Source organism: Syngnathus scovelli, chromosome 4 (genome assembly GCF_024217435.2).
Source record: "Syngnathus scovelli strain Florida chromosome 4, RoL_Ssco_1.2, whole genome shotgun sequence".
Classification (NCBI taxonomy): Eukaryota; Metazoa; Chordata; class Actinopteri; order Syngnathiformes; family Syngnathidae; genus Syngnathus; species Syngnathus scovelli.
Genome location: NC_090850.1, coordinates 11499964 through 11520962, shown reverse-complemented (window position 1 = coordinate 11520962; position 20999 = coordinate 11499964). Strand labels below are relative to the sequence as shown.

Sequence of the window (20999 nt, the reverse complement as noted above, 5' to 3'; positions counted from 1 at the left end):
AGACAAAGCCTTGTTCCCAAATCTAATGAATTATTTTGTTATTAATCTCAATATTATGTACACACCAGCTCATATTGACAACAAAAAGAAAACATGTAGCTTTTGAGAGCTTTGCAAATATATGAGAAATTTTAAATTTTTTAATTAGTTTTTGTAGTTGTCAAGTTGTCACTTGTCATTAAATGGTTTGGTGTGTAGAATTGGCGGGGGGAAATGTATTCTGTTTTAGAGTAAAGCTGTAAATGTGGAAAACTGTAATTGCTAAGAATCCGTCACGGGTAACCTCAGTGACCGCACAACTATTATCAACATACTAATTCTTTCACACAGTTGTTGATTTTCTGCCCTTCAGATGTCAGTAAAGATGCCAATTCAACTGAGGACCAGGAATGGCGCTCCAGGGTGGAGCAGCAGGAGCCAGAGCCTCCCCGCATTAAAGAGGAAGAGGATGAACACAGTATCAATGAGGAGGGTGAGCAGCTTGGGGGGCTGGACTTCCCAGTGATTCATGTCATCGTGAAGAATGAAGATGACGAAGACGAGCCTCACTCCTCACAGCTTCATGGTAGTGACGGTGAGAAGCGATCCCAAGCCGACAGTCACATAGCACAACTATCAGAGAGCGAGGACACACACTCATATTCTGATGATGAGCGTTGGGCCAAACGCTGGAAAGGTGATCGGACATGTCGTCCTGACAACAAACACTTGACGTGCTCTATTTGTGGGAGAAGCCTTTATGACAAGAAAACATTGAAAGTCCACATGAGAACGCACACGGGAGAGAAACCTTTCATCTGCTCGGTATGCGGTAAAACATTCGCTCAGAGGGGTAATTTGATCAAACATACAAGAACGCACACTGGGGAGAAACCCTTCACTTGTCCATATTGCAGCACAAGTTTCAGTGACAGTTCCACGTTAGTGAAGCACATGAGGCGACACACAGGTGAAAAACCTTTCAGCTGCTCCTTGTGCGGCGAAAGATTCTCTCGGAAATCCAACTTAACGACGCACACAAGAACGCACACTGGAGAGAAACCGTTTGCATGCTCGGTGTGCAGCACGACATTCAGCGACCGTTCAACACTGAACAAACACATTAGAACGCATACAGGAGAGAAACCTTTTAGCTGCTCGGTGTGTGGCCAGAGGTTCTCTCAGAAGGGACACATGACGACACACGCGAGACGACACACCGGAGAGAAACCTTTTACCTGTTCAGTCTGCCACACCAGTTTCAGTGACCGTTCAACATTTGTCCGGCACATGAGGAGACACATGGGACAGACGCGTTTGTCTGCCAGTGAGAAAAAGATAAATTGAAATGGCAAGCTGATGAGACAATTTTGAGTCGTAGTGTGTTTTGATGTCTTTATTTTTATGGTGCCGTCGTGAGAGTGGCGGCATCCCAGCAGTGTCCCATAGTGCATTTTATCCTGAAATTTCATCTGAAAGTCCAATATCCAGAATTTTTTCTAAGTAGTGTGGATGTCAAGGTAAGAAAGCTAAGTGTGCACAACATATGGACAACATATTATGTATATTTTACATTCAAAACATTTGCTGTCTTAAATACCGACTTGTACATAAGCACAGCTTACTTCTGTAATATCCAATCATGATTTCGAAGCTCCTAATAAATTGAAATCTTAAGAATGTTGTCATTGTGCTTTACTGGCTGAAAATAACTTTTGTCTTCTCTTGGGCCAAGAAACATGTAAAACGGAAATAAAATTTACATCTCACTCACATGGAAATACGTCACATACAATTTCATCAGAAACGCCTCACGCACGCAGACACCCTAACCCCCCCCCCCCCCCCCCCCCCCCCACACACACACACACACACACCTTTCTGTAATAAGTAGTAATAATTTTGTTTGACATATAAAGTTAAATGTTTTGGTATCATCCTGAATATGAAAAATGTGTACCATACTCTAAGCCTACTTGAGGTTTTTGAGGTGACGTTTGGAAATGCCTGTGCTCTTGCGCACTCAAAGTATGTGCTTCGAGTTTTGCTTAGTCAAGTGTGGCTTTTTTTCTGTGGCTTTTTCTGAGCATGACACATTTCGAAACTTCCTCTTTTTTCTACTCTAATATTACACTCGGACACCAAACTCTACATCTTTTCTGGACGTTTATTTAATCAGTGGTTTCTTTTTCTTGCTAGATAGCCGACAGAAAGTAATGAAAAGCTGCTGTTCTCATGCTTTTGGGAGAACGTTTTCCCAGAATTCTTCATAAAACGGTATATAAACATCACTACTACGTGTACTCCTGAATCCCGTAAGAATTTTAAATATGAAGGGGAAAAAAGAATCCCAAGCTATGGTTGACAGACGAAAGTGTGAGAATGTTGCTATCAGACTGTGCATGAAATTTACTGCAGCCAAAAAAAACGTGCATCACTTCCTGTCCTACACCACTCACCAGCAGTTTCATTTTTAGTGATGTGACACTGTTGACAGGCATCACACCAGGAGACGTTGTTATTAGATTGGGGTCCCGTGATGCAAGTGCTTGTCCTTCTCTTCTGGCTCTCGTTGTCTTACGCCGATGAGGGTGAGTTTGTCCCCAAACCTTTGTGTACTTTTGTTTTGGAAAATGGTCAGATGTGCCAGGTCATTCAATTAAAAAAATAGTATATATCATAAGTAATTCAAGTAAGTTTATTTGAATGTTTTTCTTGTCTTTGTTGTTTTTAACTGTTTGTTGTTGTCTGGCTCCATGAACAGAACTTTGTGCAGCAGTGGTTGTTTTAAAGTGCGCTATGAAAACACTTGAGTTGACTTATTGTTTTCTTCTAATGAGTTAGAAATGTAGAGATGTACTTTGGATTTGTGCCTTATGTGGCCTGGGGGGGCTCTACTTTTCCCTCCCGCGTTATAACCTTCTCTTTGGCCTGGTGTTTAGATTGCCTGGAGTCCAACGATGTCGTTACCAATATTAGGCCGGCCGCCATCTGTACCAAAGGGAACGACAAACCTCCAGAGAGCAAGGGTGAGTTGACACTATCCCAAATCTTAGCATTTCTTCTCAATGCCTCTGACCTTTCCAACTTTCTTTTTTTTCCTCCTTCTCTGTGACAGACTGTGAAGACGTGCTCTCTGAATGCCTTGCTCAAAGTTCCTGGATCAGGTAATCTCCTTAAAGTGCATTCGCACACATGTTCAATACCACAAGTGTAAATGGAGTGCCAACATTCTACAGTGTTCCCACTGCACGTTCAATCCTTAAATCCACCATTCAATTTTTGAAAGGGCAAATTAAACAAGGGTGCTGTATTTTCTTTGTAAACTATTAGAAAACATCATAACTGGTTTATGTTTCATTGTAACATAAACTAGAATGAGCATATTGGAAAAAAAATTAAAAAAGTGGACTAAAAAAAGAAATCATACATTATGATGTATATGTGTAGAACAAGATGAAATAAAAAGGGAACAAAAATTATGACGCAACCTTTTGACGTAGGGTGTAGGCGTAGGAAACACAGAAGTGATACAAAATATGTCTCACTTGGCACTCAATTTTCTTGCTTGTCAAATATATGTAAAAAAAAGTTAACTATTGTATGAGCAAATAAATTAAAACAACATCCCCTCAATTTTGGACCACAACATTTTAGTGTTGCCCTAAATGGCACTGAAGTTTATGAAGCCGTGGTGTTATATTGTGTCACTATTATGTTTGAAGATGTTATAAGCAGTGGATTGTAACTTGCAAATCAAGAGGACGAAGTAGTAGCAGCTTCATTTCTAGGACGGTCGACCCTTCCGAAGAGGTGAGATGATTTCTTATGTGCTTTTATTTTATTTTGACCGTTGCTCACCAAACAGAGAACCTTGACTCGCTGTTTATCATAGCTATTTAAAATGTATACGTGCATGATCACTGGGTGTTAAATTCAATTCGAACAAGGCATGAATATGATGGTCGAGTATACTAATTGACTCAATCATGCTTAAAACCAGGCATCAATGTCATAATCAATTCAGTCAGGCACCAATATTGAAAATCAGTCACAAATGTTCTTCAATGAGTCACTTAAATCAGGAATGGCATTAGTTTTACAGTTTTAATTAAAGTGAGGTTTGATCTGGCACGAATGTTACAATCGACATTACACAATGATGATTTCATTTCATGTTCGAAAAGGAATGAGAAGTAAAACTTTGTTGCAATTGACTCACATTATTGATGGTAAGAAAAAAAAAAGGCTCTTGAATGAATATCAGCGCAAGGAGCACCCGACTCCAGAACATGGTGTTCACATCCCATCGTCAGCCCTCCAGAGAAGCAGAGCACCCGAGTCCAAGGACCTGGTGGTGGTGGTGGTCACTGTGCTTGACAGTGCATATTTCAAGGTCAGTAGGAGAGAGCATCCAATCTTGTTTGGCTATTTTAAATGAGAGGGAGGCTAGATGTTTGGATTATACCATGTTGGCACTGAAGGAGAATTTTAAGCATTACATTAAGCAATTACATTAAGCCCCAAAATGTACAGTGAAACTTTGTTCAAATGCAAAGCATAGACGCACTTCCCAAAACTCTACTATGCAGCACGCATTCCATTGAACAGATCATCTGTACCCATTGGAAATATCAAACCTTAAAGACATTACAGACTATCTTTCTGATTCCATAGCCCCCCAAAAAACATGGAAGAAGATTCCTTCCTGGCCCTCCAGGCACAGTGTTGGGGGGGACTGTCCTGGTGGTGCAGGCAGGTTTAAACCCTCTGCAGAACCTCTCAGAACCCATCACCATGACCTTCAAACACAACATGAAGGTAAGAACCAACCAGGGGTCCCTCTCCTTAGCTGTTTTCTAACTTTTTGAACAAATCTTTCAGGTCGCTAACGGGACTTGTGTGTTCTGGGAGGAGATAAATGAGGAAGACGGAACTGGTGGGCGCTGACATCTCCTTCATGTCTTCATCTCCAAGCACCACCCCTCACGCTGATGTATTTGCATTTTCTCTTTTCTAGGTCACTGGAGCACATTCGGCTGTATCACCATTAACACTGGCAATGAATTTATTTGTCGTTGCAACCATTTGAGCTTCTTTGCTGTACTTGTGGTAAAAATCATCATGAAAATATCACACACACACAAACACTACATCATTTGTCACACACATGCATGTCACATTTTTTCTTATTTATTTATGTATTTATTTGTTTGTTTGTTTGTTTGTTTGTTTGTTTGTTTGTTTGTTTGTTTGTTTGTTTGTTTGTTTGTTTGTTTGTTTGTTTGTTTATCAGGAACATTTTTTGGAAAACATTCAACTGAAGGGTTTCATGCTCGCCAGATTTTATTTATTTTTTGCTAATTTTCCTCCGCTACAAGTAATGCAATTGCAAAAAACGTGTGAACGTTTAAGCTAACCTAACGTAAATATTTTTGAAAACATTAAGATAGTTTCAGTCATTCTCAAAGAGAATGGAATACAGCCTGAGCTTTTCCTCGAACAGAACCCTGATCTCTCACTGAGTGAAGAGGACGCCTTCAACCTGAGTTTGATCACTTATGTGGGATCAGCGCTCTCCGTCATCTTCACCATCATCAGCTTGATCATCTACTCGTGTCTAAAGTCAGTTCTTCAACTTTTTCTTCACTTTACTTCAAATTAAAGAAGCACTTTGATTATCAAGTAATTTTATACAGCATTTACCAAACTTTTGGCATCAAGGTAATCATTTTGACCACCCCCGAGGATCCAGAGACTCCAGTTTGGCAACCAATGAGCTAATGATGTTTGTCTCATTCAGCAAGCAGCAGCCAGAAAGAGCCATCGGCCTGCACATGCACCTGACGGCGGCGCTGCTGTGCCTGCACCTCTGCTTCTTGCTCTGCTGCTTGTGGGCCTGGAGGCTCGGCGAGCAGCAGACCGACTGGTTCTGCGGGGCTCTGGGCTTCCTTCTGCACTGGTCTCTGCTGGCAGCTGTCTGCTGGTCGGCCTTAGAGGGCTTCCACCTGTACCTCCTGCTGGTGCGTGTCTTCAACATCTACATCAGGAGATACCTGCTCAGACTCAGCGTGGTGGGCTGGGGTAAGGAATGCAGAAGACCGAGGTTGTCCTACATGGGTCACAACATCAAACGCAGGCTTTCCAAAATGACAGTCTACCTCTTTTTATTGCCAAGGATCGATTCTAATCTAGACCAACCAGACAATACGTAGGTAAAAAAAAATCCACAATCAAGAATGACATTTCTTGGATGTAGCTTTATCCCTTACATGCGCAGTTAAAACACTTAGTTATTTTGTTCACATTGACATGTTTAAACCAACAATAACGGGTTTTTTTTCTTTCTGTTCAGGTATGCCCACACTGATCGCTTTGATTTGTGGAGTGTCTGGTGTTTATGGCAAATACACGCTGAAATTGCGGGACTCTGACAACTCCAATAATTCAACAATACAGCTGTAAGTTAGGCAACAACCTCATCACTGATGTTTGTAATGTGGAAAAAAATAGTCTATTCATTGATAAATCATATGCATCCATCCATCCATTTTCTTAACCGCTTAGTCCCCACGGGGGTCGCGGGTGTGCTGGAGCCTATCCCAGCCGTCATCGGGCAGTAGGCGGGGGACACCCTGAACCGGTTGCCAGCCAATCGCAGGGCACACAGAGACAAACAACCATTTGCACTCGCACTCACACCTAGGGACAATTTGGAGTCTTCAATCGGCCTACCAAGCATGTTTTTGGGATGTGGGAGGAAACCGGAGTGCCCGGAGAAAACCCACGCGGGCCCGGGGAGAACATGTAAATATGCAATCCAAAAAAATGCTAAACTTTTAGAGATGCGTTTGCATAAATTATTTTATTCTACATTCCATTTTTTTTCTTGTTTTGTAGCTCCAGTTTCTCAGTGCACTCATTCTACAAACCAACAGGTGCTGGATGAACAACAAATTCATTCATACGCAAGCAGTCATTTATGCCACCACGATGGTCTTCCCGTGCCTGGTGGTGGTCTTCAACTCCTGCATGTTGGGCCTGGTAGTCTTCAAGCTGTGGAGGCTGCGAGCAGGCGGCGCGCCGAATGGCGCCAGGGAGAAGACCAGCAGATTGTGGAAGGACTGCGTGACCGTGCTGGGCCTCAGCTGTGTGCTTGGCTTACCTTTTGGACTGTCTAGCGCCACCTACGTCTCCCTGCCAGGAATCTACATCTTCACCGTGCTCAACTCCGTACATGGTGAGTCAAGGAAAAGCAAACAGCAGTAAGGTACAGGTGTTGTCCAACTTTTAGGCCAGGGACCCTTTCCAAAGAGAATTTTTACATTTATTCCCTTATATTCCAATGCCAGTTAAACAAGATACCTTTATCCTTATAAATATATGACTATATTCTCACTAATATAATCAGTTTTCTAATGAAAAACAAATATTCATGCAGGGGCTGGGATAGATTTATGTGATAATATGTCATGATCCTGTCAGAGCTTTGAATTGTCCCAAAGAATCATTGGTTTATACCATTGGTGCCCTCGTTCCCATATGTTTGCACTTTTAAAAAAACAATATGACATGAAAATTTACTGCACTTTATTTTGCTGACTGCCATGCCTTGAGAACCAGTGGTTCAAAGTCTACACATATTATTGACTAATGTATTTTATTGATCCCTCTCTAACTGCACATATTATTGATTATTGTATTTTATTGATCTCTAAGGGGTCTTTATGTTCCTGTGGTCCTTGGCGTTAACGTACAAGTCTCGGTCGGACGCCGCCTCCTCCTCAAAATACACATCCTCTCAAAGAATCATGACCACTAGCTTCAATAGCTGACACACCACCTACACACACTTTATCAGGTATGTGTGTGTATGTGTGTGCGTGCTAGCGCACTGATAGTTTTTCTGGTCAAACCCACACCGGAAAAGGAAGAGGATGATGATGAAGAAACACTGTCTGCTGCCACAGGGAGAGATCCGGAGGGGCGTACTGGAAGTGTCTTAATATTATGTATAGCTACTGGCAGTGCCCATGCATTTACATTCTCGAGTGGAATTTGGAGTTTGACATGTACACTGAATAGATAATAATAATAATGGGTGCATTGTCATGGTGAATATATGAAATATGTTAATGGTTGGGACTTTATTACAAATCCTGACTGTTACTTTTGTACTCTTAGGCAATAAAGAAGAATCACATCACATTTGTATTTGTCTTTATTTTTTTTAAATCAAAAATGATTTCTTTGGAGATTTGGATAAACTTCCAACAACTGGATTGCTCGCTCGAAAGGAAAAACTTCTCAGCGTGACTTATATCGATCTTGTCAATATTATGTTGCTGGCGTCGTCGTTGTTAGAATTTTTGTTAAGTATCAATGTCGGAGATATTGACCTTATGCGCACTATCGGATCAATACAAAATAAATCAGTATTGCACACCCCTACTTTGCGCATTTAATTTCTCAGCAACTCAGTAATATGCTTTGGGTCGTAACACATCATATAGAATCGGCTTTCAGCTGCTTGAGCCCGCACGAAATAAATAGCCCTCTTTTTACTTCCCGATCAAGGTGTCGCAGGCTCGCGCTGACGCTGCTCGGTCCAGTGCGCGCTCTGAGTAGGACCATCAAATGACAGAGGCTATGCATGTTTAAAATACATCAAATAAAAAAACACAAACATTCCAATGGTTGAGTTAGTCCAAATAACAGCTTTCTTCCTTTCTTTCCACTTTATATTAAACGCTGCTCAGGAGCCGAAAAAAAGACCCTACCCATAATACATCGCTCCACTTGAGATCTGCAAGTCGTGCCACTATCTTGACTCCACCTCAGGCTTTGCAGGGCTAGGCGCAACTATTAATTGGATATAAAGCACCGTAAAAGATGGACAACAAAATTCAGGTAGTAATTATTGTTTTTTTATCTATTACAAAAGTACCCTTACCTGTGGATGCTTTGGAAACGGTTTCCTCTTTGGTTAATTGTATTCAATTGGCTGGCCAATAGTCTTAATTTGGGGCGCGTGGCATTGTAGTTTTTATAGGCCGAGTCAACTAGAGATAACAAGCAGCACGCGTGCTATTCGTTTTTGAAGCGTGCTGCAAGAAAGGCCGCAAACTTCAGTAGAATTTAATATTTTAGAGGTTTTGACATGTTTTCCATATCAATTCCGGCATTTATGTTGCACTGTTCAATTGCTGTTATTGCGCCATCGTCGCATCTCAAAGTTTGACATATTGTTTTGACAAAATGGTTACGAAGTCGAAGGGTCCACGACGCTATAAAATCATGGTGATACGAATGATCTTGTATTCCGTAAAAAACGTTTTATTGACTATTAACAAAAAGGGAAGAGATTTTTTTTCCATCTCGGTGATTTTTAACCGAACGCGAAAAGGTGGATTATACTTGTTATAAAACATCAATTGTTTGTAATCTGAAAGAAAATGTTCTTGCATGCGTGACAAAGATGGTTGCTGCTGTTTACGATTTCTAATGTGCAAAATGTGCATAGGGGGTCAGATTTGAGTTATTTTTTAGTTATATTTTTTGCTAAAATAGTCATTTACCACATTAACAATGTATAGAGTGTATTCCTGATTAGTTTAATGTTATTGAAAAAAAATAACGTTTTTATTTCATAAGTAAGGACGTTTCTAAGTGACTCCAAACTTTTGAGTATATGCGTGCGTGTGCGCGCGTGCGCGTGTGTACATATGTGTGTATGTGTGTGTGTATGAAGATTCAGATGTCAAGGGGTTGGTTGTCGTTGTGGAGTTTCTTTGTTACTTCTGAGATGGTGTATGTTGAGCGTTTGCAGGCACTGGAAACCTGGATTAAAACAACCAACACAAAGATCACTCAAGTTAGAGGTCAGCGCAAGTATGGAGGACCACCTGAGGGTGAGAATGAAATCATATATTACCTCAGTGTGCATTTAGGTGAAATGCAAGTGTTGTTGAAGCGATTAAAGCTCATTGAATGATCCATTTGCAGGTTCATAGTGCAAGCAGGTCGACGTCCGCTTAGACTTTCACAGCTTTTTGAGATTTTTCACCTCTGATTGTGATACAATGCTTCTTAGACAAATGCATAAATGCGATCAGAAAACTAGAAGGTGTAAAATGCCATTCATATAGCCTGGATAAATTAAAGAAAAAAAAAATGGAATAATTTCTCCAGGACGGTTAACATAACTGTTAAGGGTAGAGTTTATGAATACTTCTGTTTCAAAAAAAAAAAAGTGTTTCCTGTCATGGCACATGTCAAATCCTCAGAACTTTAGTGAATAAAATCATCACCTACCTTCTCTTTTTCCCCATTGCTTCAAAAGTGTGGGATGGCCCATTGCCTGGATTGAACTGTGAGGTTTTCATCAGCCACATCCCACGAGACACGTACGAGGACCTGCTGATTCCCCTCTTTAGCTCCGTGGGCCCACTGTGGGAGTTCCGACTCATGATGAACTTCAGCGGGCAAAACCGTGGATTTGCTTATGCCAAATACGGCTCAGCGAAAGTAGCTAAAAATGCTATACGCTGTCTAAATGGCTCCAGGCTTGCACCAGGTTCGCGTATATTTGTATCCCTCAGCTTAGAGAAGAGGAAGATCTACCTCACACCTTTATCCGCCACAATCAGGGAAGATGATCTTCTCCAGGTACTGCAATTGCCTTACTCCCAATACGCACTGTACTTTTACTAACGCTCCGTTTATCAACCCTGGGAAGCGACCACATAGGGTTTAGTCACTTCAGTACATGGCTGGATTATTTGCCCATGACCTCCTTTGTTGCTCAAATCTGTACCAAAATTTCCAATTGTCATATGCAATACTGTAAGTACTAGCGTTGCGCTATTGCACTTGACTGACTTGGACAACTAATATCCTGGACTTCTAAAACTAGTTCTCCATCATTTTTTGTGTACTATATGTAATATGATGAGATAAACATTTATATGGTTTCACAGCCATAACTGCCCTGAAAATTGTAACCACAATGTGGCCCATGATAAAAATGACTTTTGACACCTCCCCTTCCCTTTCAATGATGAAATTCAGGTTAGAAGAGACAGTTGTTCTGATTGGCTCATAATGTAAGGGAAAGTACAACCATCTTTCACACTATCTGCTGATTTTGTAAATGAAACGGCAATGAAATGTTCAACTCGTATAAATACTATTGTTGATCAAATCTACTCATCTTTTCCACCATTATCTAACAACCAGGAACTCCGTAAAATGGTAGAAGGGGTTGAGAGCCTTTCTCTGATGTCTGGACCTGAAACAATGACCGTGTCAGCTGTAGTTGTCTTCTCAACCCACTATATGGCTTCTATTGCAAAGAAGACACTGGGACAAGGTGAGTGAACTCTTGCAAATAGAACATATGGTTGTTTACATTGACTCGGCGACCTTTCAAATCAAAAGAGTCATTTGAGTATGTTTTCAATCTATTCAAAACTCACCTGGAGCAACTACAGACAAAAAAGTGACTAGAAAGTTGGATGGAGCAACTAGACAAAAATATGACTAGAAAGGTAACATTACATTCATAGTTTCCTCAAGTATATGGTTTAATTCTGTATTCGATTGTGAACTCAAGAAACTACAAACAAACGATGGACTCATTTCCAGGTTTAACAATGCGAAACACACTGGGAGGGGAAAAAACAGCCCATTGGCATGTATGCATTACTAAAGTATTCACCATTGGCCTCAGTCTTTTCCTACTTCAATGCTGCAAACTGCACTGTAATTCTGTTCCTGTTTTATTTTGATTTTTACTGATTTTAATTTTAATTAATTGTTTTTAATGTTTTTAACTGTGCCCTGATGCTTTTAATGTTTGCTTTTTCTTTGACGCCTTTCATGTTTTGTGTAAAGCATTTTGAATTACCTTGTTGTTGAAATGTCCTATACTAATAAACTTGCCTTGCCTAATGCACGTTTTTGCCACTAGCATTCCTGAAGCGCTTTGGCGTATGTATCTCAATCCAGTGGAAGTGCCCGGAGAAGGTAAACCATGAGTTGCACCTTCCTGAGAAATCTGAAAGCTTCCCGGCTTCAACTCCAAGGCTTTCAGAGTTTGCACAGCACATGGCGGAGATCTCACAGATGCCTCATCCTGCGCCACAAAGCCCTTCCTTCATTTCTGCTGCTTTCTGCGGAGCTGTGGGAGAACCTGTTGTCCCCAAATCAGCCACATGTCCGCCTACCGCAGCATTGTCAGTTTCTCCAGTGGTTTTCCTTCAAAATTGCTGTGCTGTGAGTGGACTTGGTCCGCCACAATTTGATTTCATCTACAGCTATGCTCAACCTGATGAGGTCTACCACTTTGATTATAAGATACGTGTCCCTGGGCTGGGAGTCTTCCCAGGGCAGATTATGATTTCGCCTGGACCCAATGACACGGCCACACTGGAAAGAGCTCGAAAGGCTGCAGCCCAGCAGCTGCTGCAGTCAGTGATTGGTCTGAAGGTCTTCACCCGCTAAATCTGTTATGGGCCTATAATCTCCTTGTTCTACTTTTGTTTGTGTGGTCTGATTTTCTCAAAAGATGTTTTTAATGTTGAGTGTGGTTTGTTACCTTATGCATGTTTTTTATTGTAGTTATAGTGTGATGACTTGAGTCGGTTGACCTTGTTTTATCCTTGCATGCGTTTTAATGTTTGATTGGTTTTTTGATAAATGTGATGTTCAATTGCACTGGTGGTGTCTTTGTTTTACAAACATTGCATCATATGCAAATAATGCTTCTCTGGTAAAGTGCTATACACATACTGAAGCCTTCACAGACTGAAACTTAATCTTTGTGTCTGGATAAACTAAGCTTGTTTTATCCTTGTATGTGTTTTATTGTGTTTTGATAAATGTGAAATGAAATTGCACTGGTGGCATCTTTGTAGAACCAACATAATTCGTCTCGGATATAGTGCTATACACACGGAAGCCTTCACAGACTAAAACTTATTTTTTGTGTCTGGATAAAACTTGTTGCACTTTTTATCAGAGGGGACTTGATTGAATTAGTTTTTTTATGGTGTTTGTAAGAGTGGGAAGAAGTTTGTCCAAGTGAAGTTGTCGTACAACTTCCGCTGTTCATCTGACTTCCGTGTTCGTTGTTGCTAACCGCACGCGGGTCGCGAAATAAATATTCCCCAATTATTATACCTCGTACTGAAACCTAGACGTAGAGCGTTATATCACTACCTTGCCGAAATAAAACCACTCCCATAAAATCTACGTGATCGTGTAAACTCTTCTCAATGCACGTTGTTGAAGCTTCTTCTAGCCAAGCTTAGCTTAGCTTGCTAACCGCTAACAAAGAGACTTGTTTGACAAGAACACGTCTTGTGATAGGCACAAATCAAGCGTGAGTGTGAAGTGTTGAGGTTATCGTCAGAAAATGTGTGCAAAAACTGTAAAGGAAGAGTGCGAGGAGGAACTTTTTTGGACAAAAGGAAAGGATCCACAACGCAAACTATTGGACGGCGTTTTCAATGAGCCTCAAGATGTGTTACACAGAGCAGGTTTGTTCAATTTTACGCTTGTTTAGCTACTAAATTAAAGTGTATTCACGTATAATCTAGATACCACGTCTTTGAACTGTGAGGTCTTGTGGAAAGTTGTGCACACCATGACTTGTGCTTTGGCTACAAAAATGATTTTAGTTGATTACCTTTACTTGAAGGTAAACAGAAGCACTATAAATGGTGGCAAGTGTTTGTTGACACAATATACATATATGGGAGCGATGAGTAGGCTATTTCCCCCTCATCATAACGCTTAAGTATATACCCTTGAACAAATTACTCCATTACTGTTTGAAGGACCAAGGAGCCTATTTCTTGTAATGTTTTTTTCTGTACATTCAACATTCACTCGGTATTGTACGTATATGTAGCTATATAATGTCAAGACATCATATTGAACGAATTTAAATTTAAATTAAAAAAAGTCAATATTTTATCACTTGAAAATATTTCATAAATAATGTTTTGTTTGTTTGCATACCTCCTGGTGTCTTTGAGCTCGACATGTTGTTTCAGGTGGTCAGTGACTTTGCCCTTTACGTTTAACATAGTTCTGCACTTGCTAAGCTTTCATTTCATCATTGTGATGTTTTGAATTTAGTTTCTCCAAGAGTGAGTGTTTTGAAGTTGTGGACTATTGTTGTCAATGTTAAGTCATATTGGCAAGTTTTGGTGGTGCTCCTCCCACAACCCATTTTGAGGCACTGTGGTAATTGGCAAATTCATTTTTGGTTAACTTGCTGCTTCATTCACAGCAGTTCAAAAATGTATGGACAGAAAAACGAGCATAAAAATAGAGCTGTCACTATCAAATATTTTTAGAATTAATTAGTCTAGCAATTAAGTTGAATATCGGTCGATCCAATTTTTGAGCCGTTTATTTTCACAAGAGTCGCAGGCATTTAATAAATAACATTATCATCCTAAAAATTGCCGATTCAAATTTTCCAATTACTGAACTGCTCAAGTGCCTTTAAAAGTAGCACAAATGAGTGACTGTTGAAGCTCATAATTGAACATGTTCAAGATAAACGTTACTAGACAACAAAGTCACAAACTTGACTTTGTCAAACAATGTGTGTTTGTCTTGTGTCTTGCAGAGCTTAGTGAGCAGCAGGAGCCTGAGCCTCCGAATTGTAAAGAGGAAAATGAGCCAGAGCCACTCCACATTAAAGAGGAAGAGTTGGAGACTGATATCACCAAGTTGCCATTGACTGACATCTTTCTGAAGAGAGAAGATGAGGAAGACGATGGTCAAAGCGAGGTGATGGGAGGGGCTGAGCCTCCAAGCAGCAGCAGCTCAAGTCAACACGCCACAACAGAAGGTGTTGGAGACCACTCCGAAGGATCACAAATGGACAGCCGTTTAGCTCCACTATCAGATAGTGATGACATATCATCACCCTCTCCTGAAACTGATGACGATGGATGCTCTAAAGGTGATATGACAGATCACGCTGACGAAAAACACAGGCAATGTTCTCAGTGTGACAAAACCTTTTTCAACAGGTCATCATTGAAAAGACACATGAGAACGCACACTGGGGAGAAACCTTTCTCCTGCTCAGTGTGTGGTCTTATAGTAAATCAAAAATGTAGTTTAACGACTCACATGAGAACACACACTGGGGAAAAACCTTTTGCCTGCGCATTTTGTGGCCAAAGATTCTCTGAAAAGGGAAATTTGATAAAACACACAAGAACACACACTGGAGAGAAGCCTTTTACCTGTTCACTTTGTAGTAAAAGCTTTACTGAAAAGGCCAGTTTAATAAGCCACACAAGAACGCACACTGGGGAGAAACCTTTTTCCTGTTCATTTTGTGGTCAACGATTCTCTGAAAAAGGGAACTTAAGAACACACACAAGAACACACACTGGTGAGACACCGTTTGCTTGCTCAGTCTGTGGTCAAAGATTTGCTTGGAAGGGACTTCTGAATGCACATATAAGAACGCACACTGGGGAGAAACCTTATGCCTGCTCAGTTTGTGGTCAAAAATTCTCCGCAAAGGGCAACTTAAGAATACACACAAGAACACACACAGGTGAGAAACCTTTTGCTTGCACAGTTTGTGACCAAAAATTCTCTGTGAAGGCAACATTACGGACACACATAAGGACACACACAGGTGAGAAACCTTTTCCCTGCACTGTTTGTGGCAAGAGTTTCTCTGTAAAGGGAAGTTTAGTAAGCCACACAAGGACACACACGGGAGAGAAACCTTTTGCCTGTTCAATTTGTGGAAAAATTTTCACTCAAAAGGTACATTTAACAAGACACACAAGAACACACACAGGAGAGAAACCTGTTAGCGGTTCAGTCTACAACTTAAGTGCAGGTACGAAAGATCTTGGTCCTGAGCAGCACGAGTTGACCGCTGACATTAAAAAGAAGGAAGTGCAGCCAGAGCCCTCCTACATTAAGAAAGAAGAAGAGGAGGATGTTATCACTAAGATCCCATTGACTGCTGTCGCTGTTAAGAGTGAAGATGACGACAAAGGGAGGAGAACCCAGGAGCTGACCGCCCAAGCATCAGTCAACACATGACAACGCAAGATAGTGAGACCACCATGCCTCTTGACCTCCAGTATCACCGAGTGATGATGACACAATGTCACATTGATGATGATGAACAATCAAAAGGACATATGACATGTTCCACTGTTGACAAACTGCAAGTGTACTCTTTGATAGCACCAAAAAGACATTTTCATTCAGTTGTTTTGATTTTTAATTTTGATGTAATTTGTTTGGTATTTTTAATGTCATTCTAACTTATATTTAATGTAAACAGTTCCACTGATTTTATTATGACAAAGTAAACTGATCATTAAACAAATGTAAACTGTGATTAAACTTACAAGTTTAATTCATTCCATGAACAAGATGGTAAATGTATTTCAAAATCAAATCAGTTTTTCATATTGAAATTAAAATGCCATCAGTCTGTTCCAGATGCCTCAAAAATGTGCTTTTAATGAACAAAAATCACTGTATTGTAGATAATCAAACATCATAGAATGAGGAATAAATTAAAACAGGTTTTCTAAATTGTAATCCAGCCAAAACCCGCACATACTGTATACACACATTTAGTATTTGTTTGTTGATGCGTGACTTGTTTGGCATGCTCAAACTTGGCCAATAAAAGATCGATCGACTGACCGATTGATTGATTGATTGGTTGATTGATTGATTGATTGATTTAAGGGCCATAGCCGAGTGAGTCATTTCAGGCTGTAAAGTCAGTTGGGTTGGCCGTCAACCATGTGGTTAGTTCAGTGTGAATGTCAATGACTGTGGCTCCCCTTGCCCACATGCGAGGGCATTACACTATCCTTACTGCTCCATTTCCCCCCCTCAGTACACTCCAGTAGTGATGTGTCTGAGGCTTTACAACACAAGGGAAGAAATGATGCAAATTACATTTGCAAGTCAAGGTGCCACTCTGTCTTTTTCTTGCTTTACCATCTTAAGTCTGTCACAGATAAGCTGGTAGTCATCCCATTTAGTATTTTGAAATTTTTTTTTTTTTTTTCATTTGCTTTCAAACCTGCTTTGCTTTGGTATGTTTTATAGATCAGAATTACATTTCTTAGAATTATTTGTTCTGTATGAACAAGCTTCCATGATGTAAATCATTTTTGTATACATTTCCATTCTACTATTTTCGCAGGCAAGTCGTACCTTTTTTTTTAATAAAGCACAATGTGCGAAGCATTACATCAACCACTAATCAACCAGTTTTAGACTGGTTGACTAATAAATCTACTATTTCATGGGCACACTTGGCATATTTGCAACCCTGACACTACCACAGGCATGTACCATACAGCAAGCATGGTCAGAGTAAAACCATGAACTGGAGATCTAGCTATACGGAGATGTTTTCAATGATTAAATGGAACGGATCGATAATCTCTTGTGTGGCAACATTGTGATTTGCTAACCCCTAATAAGGTAAGACAAGTCTCATAATATTTCATAAGCCATATTTAAGATACTACTGTTTTTGGGGGGGCTGGGGGGGAATTACACACAACTAATACATCTAAAACAATTTTATTATTGTTTTGAGATTGACAAATTATTTGGTCATAATTTTTCAATAATTTACAGTCATACAAAAGCTCCAGAAAAGACAAAAATTCAGTTTAACTCAATGGTGGTTCTTAAGCCTGTACAGGCTCGGATGAAAAAAAAAGGAACAGTAAAGCGTTATTTGCTTTTAATGATTCAAAGTCATTTTCACAACATGCTGCCTCATATTAAAAAAATAAAAACAAATGTAGTTATCAACACAAGGTCATAAGGATCAGTACACAGCAGGAAGCAAATGCTCAAAAACAAAAGTGCGTTATAGCCAGGAGCCTATCCCAGCAGTCATCAGGCAGTAGGCGGGGGACACCCTGAACCGGTTGCCAGCCAATCGCAGGGCACACAGAGAAGAACAACCATACACACTTGCACTCACACCTAGGGGCAATTTGAAGTGCTTAATCGGTCTACCAAGCATGTTTTTGGGATGTGGGAGGACACTGGAGTCCCCAGGGAGAACCCACGGGGAGAACATGCAAACTCCACAGAGGGAGGGCCAGAGGTGGAATTGAACCCACACAATAAGCAATGAATCAAAACGTGGCAGGATGTTTAAGTACTGCTCGTGAGCTACTAGCCAAAACCTGCAATGCGGATGCACTTTTTTGTTTTTGAACAAACAAAAATAATAATAATGATAGCTGTTTACTGGAGGAAACTCACTCATTGACGGTTCAAAGACATGCTGCTGAGCATGCAAGCCCCCTGCACATTTTTGTTCAAACAACTAAGTCTATTTTCTAAGATAGAAAAAAAAACTTTAACATGTTGCAGGTCTAAAAACAAACGTGCTTAGAGCCAATATTTTCCTATTTACCACAGACAGATACAGGCTACTAATAATGGTCAATGGCTTCCTTCACTATCAATAATAATATCAACATTGGGGGGGAAAAACATTTGTGTATCACTCATCTGAATCTGTTACCAGAAAATGAGGAGGCAAATGCTTCTCTCCACTGTGTGTTTTTAAGTGTGCAGCCAAATTTGGCTTTTGAGAAAATCTTTTACCACAAACTGAGCATGGAAAAGGTTTATCGCCAGTGTGTGTTTTCGTGTGTCTGATTAAACCATCCTTTGTAGAGAAGGTTGCGCCACAAATTAAGCATGCAAATGGTTTCTCCCCAGTGTGAGTTCTTGCATGTGTAACCAAATTTGGCTTTTGAGAGAATTTTTTACCACAAACCGTGCAGGCAAAAGGTTTCTCCCCAGTATGAGTCCTTGTGTGTGTTCGTAAGTTTCCCTTTATAGTGAATCTTTTACCACACACTGAACAGGCGAAAGGTTTCTCCACAGTGTGTGTTCTTGTATGTGTTCTTAAGTTTCCCTTTCCAGAGAATCGTTTACCACAAAATGAGCAGACAAAAGGTTTTTCCCCAGTGTGTTTTCTTGCATGTGTTCCCAAATGTCCCCTCTGAGTGAATGTTTTACCACAAACTGAGCAGGCAAAAGGCTTCTCCCCAGTATGTATTCTCATGTGTACTTTCAAAGTATACTTGGCATCAAATGTTTTCTCACAGTGAGAACATTTCCAGGGTTTGTTGTTAGTGTGACATATGTCACCTTTTGAGTGCTCCTCGTCATCAGTGTCAGAAGTGTGTGACGTTTGGTCACTGTCTGATAATGGAGGTAAGAGGCTGTCTGCTTGTGATCCTCCACAGTTGTTGCTATTACTTTCGCTTTCATCATCATCTTCAATCTTGACAATAACACCAGTCAATGTAAAATTGGTGATATCGGCCTCTTGTTCTTCCTCCTTAATGTGGGGAAATTTTGACATCACTCTCTCCTCCTCTTCTTCTTCTTTAGCGTAAGGCGACTCCGGCTCCTGCTGCTCTTGGCAAAGATATTCACTGACATCTATAGAACACAAGAACACAGAAACATGGTGAACTTATGCTGTCATTTTAATGTTGTGTTTTATTTGTTTTGGCAACTTGAGCTTTGGGTCACGGTTTAAGCCCTGCTGCAGACACATCAAAAATGGAAATATAGTAATTGGAGAGACGCTTGTCATAGATAGAGTGAAAAACAGCTAATGTATGTCACTAATATAAGCTGCCGACATGACACAACGTGCTTGGGTTTTGCCACAATATCAAACTGTAAATTTCGGACATTGACGTGTCTGACTTAGTAACCCATTTGTAAAATAGTTACTTAACAAGTGTAAATGAATCGTTACCTAACCTGTTTTGCGGAACCCAACTCGAGGCTTCTTGAAAACAGCGTCCAGTAATTGACGTCGTCGCTTGTTCCCCTTTGTCCGAGAAAGTCCACCCTCGTCTTCTAAAATTTTGGCAGACATTTCCTCGTGATAATCACTTTATACTCACACTTGATATTTTCTTAACACAATATGCTGCCTACAAACGAGTCTCTTTGTTCGCAGCTAGCAAGTTATGCTAAGCAAACTGGAGACGCTTCAGTGTGCACGGAGACGAGTGACCGCAGTGAGTTTATCCAGACATAAAGACTGAACTCATGATGTTTTAGTCTAGTAAATAAGCGATAGGACATACTGCGTTGTGGCTTTAGTATGTTAAGTTGTTATTTAGGAGGAGTTATTTTTAATGACCCGCGTTTAGTTAGCAAAATGGTACACAGAGGGAGCGCTGCAGCGGAAATTGTACGGCAACTCCACCTGGACAAACCACTCGCCAGAGTTACGAACATGAACGGTAGCTAATTAAAATGACAAATTTATCAACGATGAGTTCAAAAATCAATAGCAAGCATGCTTTCAAAAAGAAGGTTTTGAAGATTCCGCTGTAGATACATATGTGGACGACAAGACAAAACCCTGGAGGACCAAGCGTGCCAAGCCTAAATATATGAAATAGTACATATTTAAATATTTCATTGTGTTTAATGTATTCAATACTTATTGAATTAATCCAATACTTATTTTTGTAATCATTTATCTATTTTGATATTTCTATTTTTTTCAATATTTATTTATTCATTCATTTCAATCATTATTTATTTCCAGGGATGCCGCAATGATTTCTTTATCCCAGGACTTATGGGAGACTTGACAATACACAAGAAGACTGAGAAAATAATGCACTTTAGAATATTAAATATAATGCTGTTAGTGTCGGGGACCTCGATTCGTGGCTCATGCTGGACCACAACTACCCGAGTTGACATGACATCAACCTGACATTTGGAATTCTATGCAACATCCATTTTTAATAACTTGACAAAATAAGAGGGGGAAAAAGAACTAGCTAGCCTTGGTTAAGTGTTTCCTAGCCTTATTATTGTGAACAAGGAGGTGGGGGGTATAATTAGCTGCTAATAAACATGAGAAGAAAAAAACACATCATGTACCACAAATTTTTGCATACATAATCTACAACTGCCTAAAA

At 40.2% G+C, this 20999-nt stretch overlaps 4 protein-coding genes and 1 long non-coding RNA gene across 10 annotated transcripts; 3 read left to right on the top strand and 2 right to left on the bottom strand.

Annotated features, from left to right (window-relative positions):
- The first annotated feature begins 426 nt into the window (after positions 1 to 426).
- Positions 427 to 8187, top strand: LOC125967288 (adhesion G protein-coupled receptor G3). Of its 3 annotated transcripts, none has more exons than XM_049718244.1 (14): positions 427 to 574; positions 2477 to 2570; positions 2922 to 3008; positions 3098 to 3146; positions 3705 to 3792; positions 4247 to 4375; positions 4657 to 4800; positions 4864 to 4918; positions 5000 to 5091; positions 5486 to 5604; positions 5783 to 6063; positions 6335 to 6440; positions 6918 to 7219; positions 7699 to 8187. In XM_049718244.1, the coding sequence occupies exons 1-14, from the start codon at positions 524 to 526 to the stop codon at positions 7812 to 7814; spliced, it is 1713 nt and encodes a 570-aa protein (XP_049574201.1). In that variant the 5' UTR covers positions 427 to 523; the 3' UTR covers positions 7815 to 8187. The 3 variants fall into 3 exon arrangements, with proteins under 3 accessions (XP_049574201.1, XP_049574199.1, XP_049574200.1); XM_049718242.1 differs by having other exon boundaries at positions 4217 to 4375; XM_049718243.1 differs by lacking the exon at positions 427 to 574 and adding an exon at positions 2200 to 2256 and having other exon boundaries at positions 4217 to 4375.
- On the bottom strand, positions 7144 to 9133 carry LOC125967304 (uncharacterized). The gene is made up of 3 exons (XR_007480697.2): positions 8933 to 9133; positions 8760 to 8841; positions 7144 to 7283 (listed from the first exon to the last, which is right to left on the bottom strand). It is a non-coding gene; the product is annotated as an uncharacterized lncRNA (long non-coding RNA).
- dnd1 (DND microRNA-mediated repression inhibitor 1) lies at positions 8742 to 12880 on the top strand. Of its 2 annotated transcripts, XM_049718256.2 has the most exons (5): positions 8742 to 8889; positions 9809 to 9890; positions 10322 to 10647; positions 11218 to 11350; positions 11951 to 12880. In XM_049718256.2, exons 1-5 carry the CDS (start codon positions 8872 to 8874, stop codon positions 12481 to 12483), a joined length of 1092 nt encoding a protein of 363 aa, XP_049574213.1. In that variant the 5' UTR covers positions 8742 to 8871; the 3' UTR covers positions 12484 to 12880. The 2 variants fall into 2 exon arrangements, with proteins under 2 accessions (XP_049574213.1, XP_049574212.1); XM_049718255.2 differs by lacking the exon at positions 8742 to 8889 and having other exon boundaries at positions 9065 to 9890.
- Positions 12881 to 13054: 174 nt separating this feature from the next.
- LOC125967291 (gastrula zinc finger protein XlCGF57.1) lies at positions 13055 to 16617 on the top strand. Of its 3 annotated transcripts, XM_049718250.2 has the most exons (3): positions 13055 to 13520; positions 14624 to 14962; positions 15033 to 15184. In XM_049718250.2, the coding sequence occupies exons 1-3, from the start codon at positions 13397 to 13399 to the stop codon at positions 15041 to 15043; spliced, it is 474 nt and encodes a 157-aa protein (XP_049574207.1). In that variant the 5' UTR covers positions 13055 to 13396; the 3' UTR covers positions 15044 to 15184. The 3 variants fall into 3 exon arrangements, with proteins under 3 accessions (XP_049574207.1, XP_049574204.1, XP_049574205.1); XM_049718247.2 differs by having other exon boundaries at positions 13064 to 13520; positions 14624 to 16617; XM_049718248.2 differs by lacking the exon at positions 13055 to 13520 and having other exon boundaries at positions 14817 to 14962; positions 15033 to 16617.
- A 956-nt stretch (positions 16618 to 17573) lies between these two features.
- On the bottom strand, positions 17574 to 20274 carry LOC125967297 (zinc finger protein OZF). Its single transcript, XM_049718261.1, has 2 exons — positions 19816 to 20274; positions 17574 to 19485 (listed from the first exon to the last, which is right to left on the bottom strand). The coding sequence occupies exons 1-2, from the start codon at positions 19931 to 19933 to the stop codon at positions 18533 to 18535; spliced, it is 1071 nt and encodes a 356-aa protein (XP_049574218.1). The 5' UTR covers positions 19934 to 20274; the 3' UTR covers positions 17574 to 18532.
- Between the last annotated feature and the right edge of the window lie 725 nt (positions 20275 to 20999).

Coding starts and splice junctions, on each gene's coding strand:
- LOC125967288 (XM_049718242.1), top strand. CDS start 524: ATGAAGATGACGAAGACGAGCCTCACTCCTCACAGCTTCATGGTAGTG. Junction 3,793..4,216: donor CGGTCGACCCTTCCGAAGAG/GTGAGATGATTT, acceptor ATTGATGGTAAG/AAAAAAAAAAGGCTCTTGAA. Junction 6,441..6,917: donor AATAATTCAACAATACAGCT/GTAAGTTAGGCA, acceptor ACAAACCAACAG/GTGCTGGATGAACAACAAAT.
- dnd1 (XM_049718255.2), top strand. CDS start 9,671: ATGCGTGCGTGTGCGCGCGTGCGCGTGTGTACATATGTGTGTATGTGT. Junction 9,891..10,321: donor GTATGGAGGACCACCTGAGG/GTGAGAATGAAA, acceptor TTGCTTCAAAAG/TGTGGGATGGCCCATTGCCT. Junction 11,351..11,950: donor AAAGAAGACACTGGGACAAG/GTGAGTGAACTC, acceptor TTTTGCCACTAG/CATTCCTGAAGCGCTTTGGC.
- LOC125967291 (XM_049718247.2), top strand. CDS start 13,397: ATGTGTGCAAAAACTGTAAAGGAAGAGTGCGAGGAGGAACTTTTTTGG. Junction 13,521..14,623: donor AGATGTGTTACACAGAGCAG/GTTTGTTCAATT, acceptor TGTGTCTTGCAG/AGCTTAGTGAGCAGCAGGAG.
- LOC125967297 (XM_049718261.1), bottom strand. CDS start 19,933: ATGTCTGCCAAAATTTTAGAAGACGAGGGTGGACTTTCTCGGACAAAG. Junction 19,486..19,815: donor AGTTGGGTTCCGCAAAACAG/GTTAGGTAACGA, acceptor TGTGTTCTATAG/ATGTCAGTGAATATCTTTGC.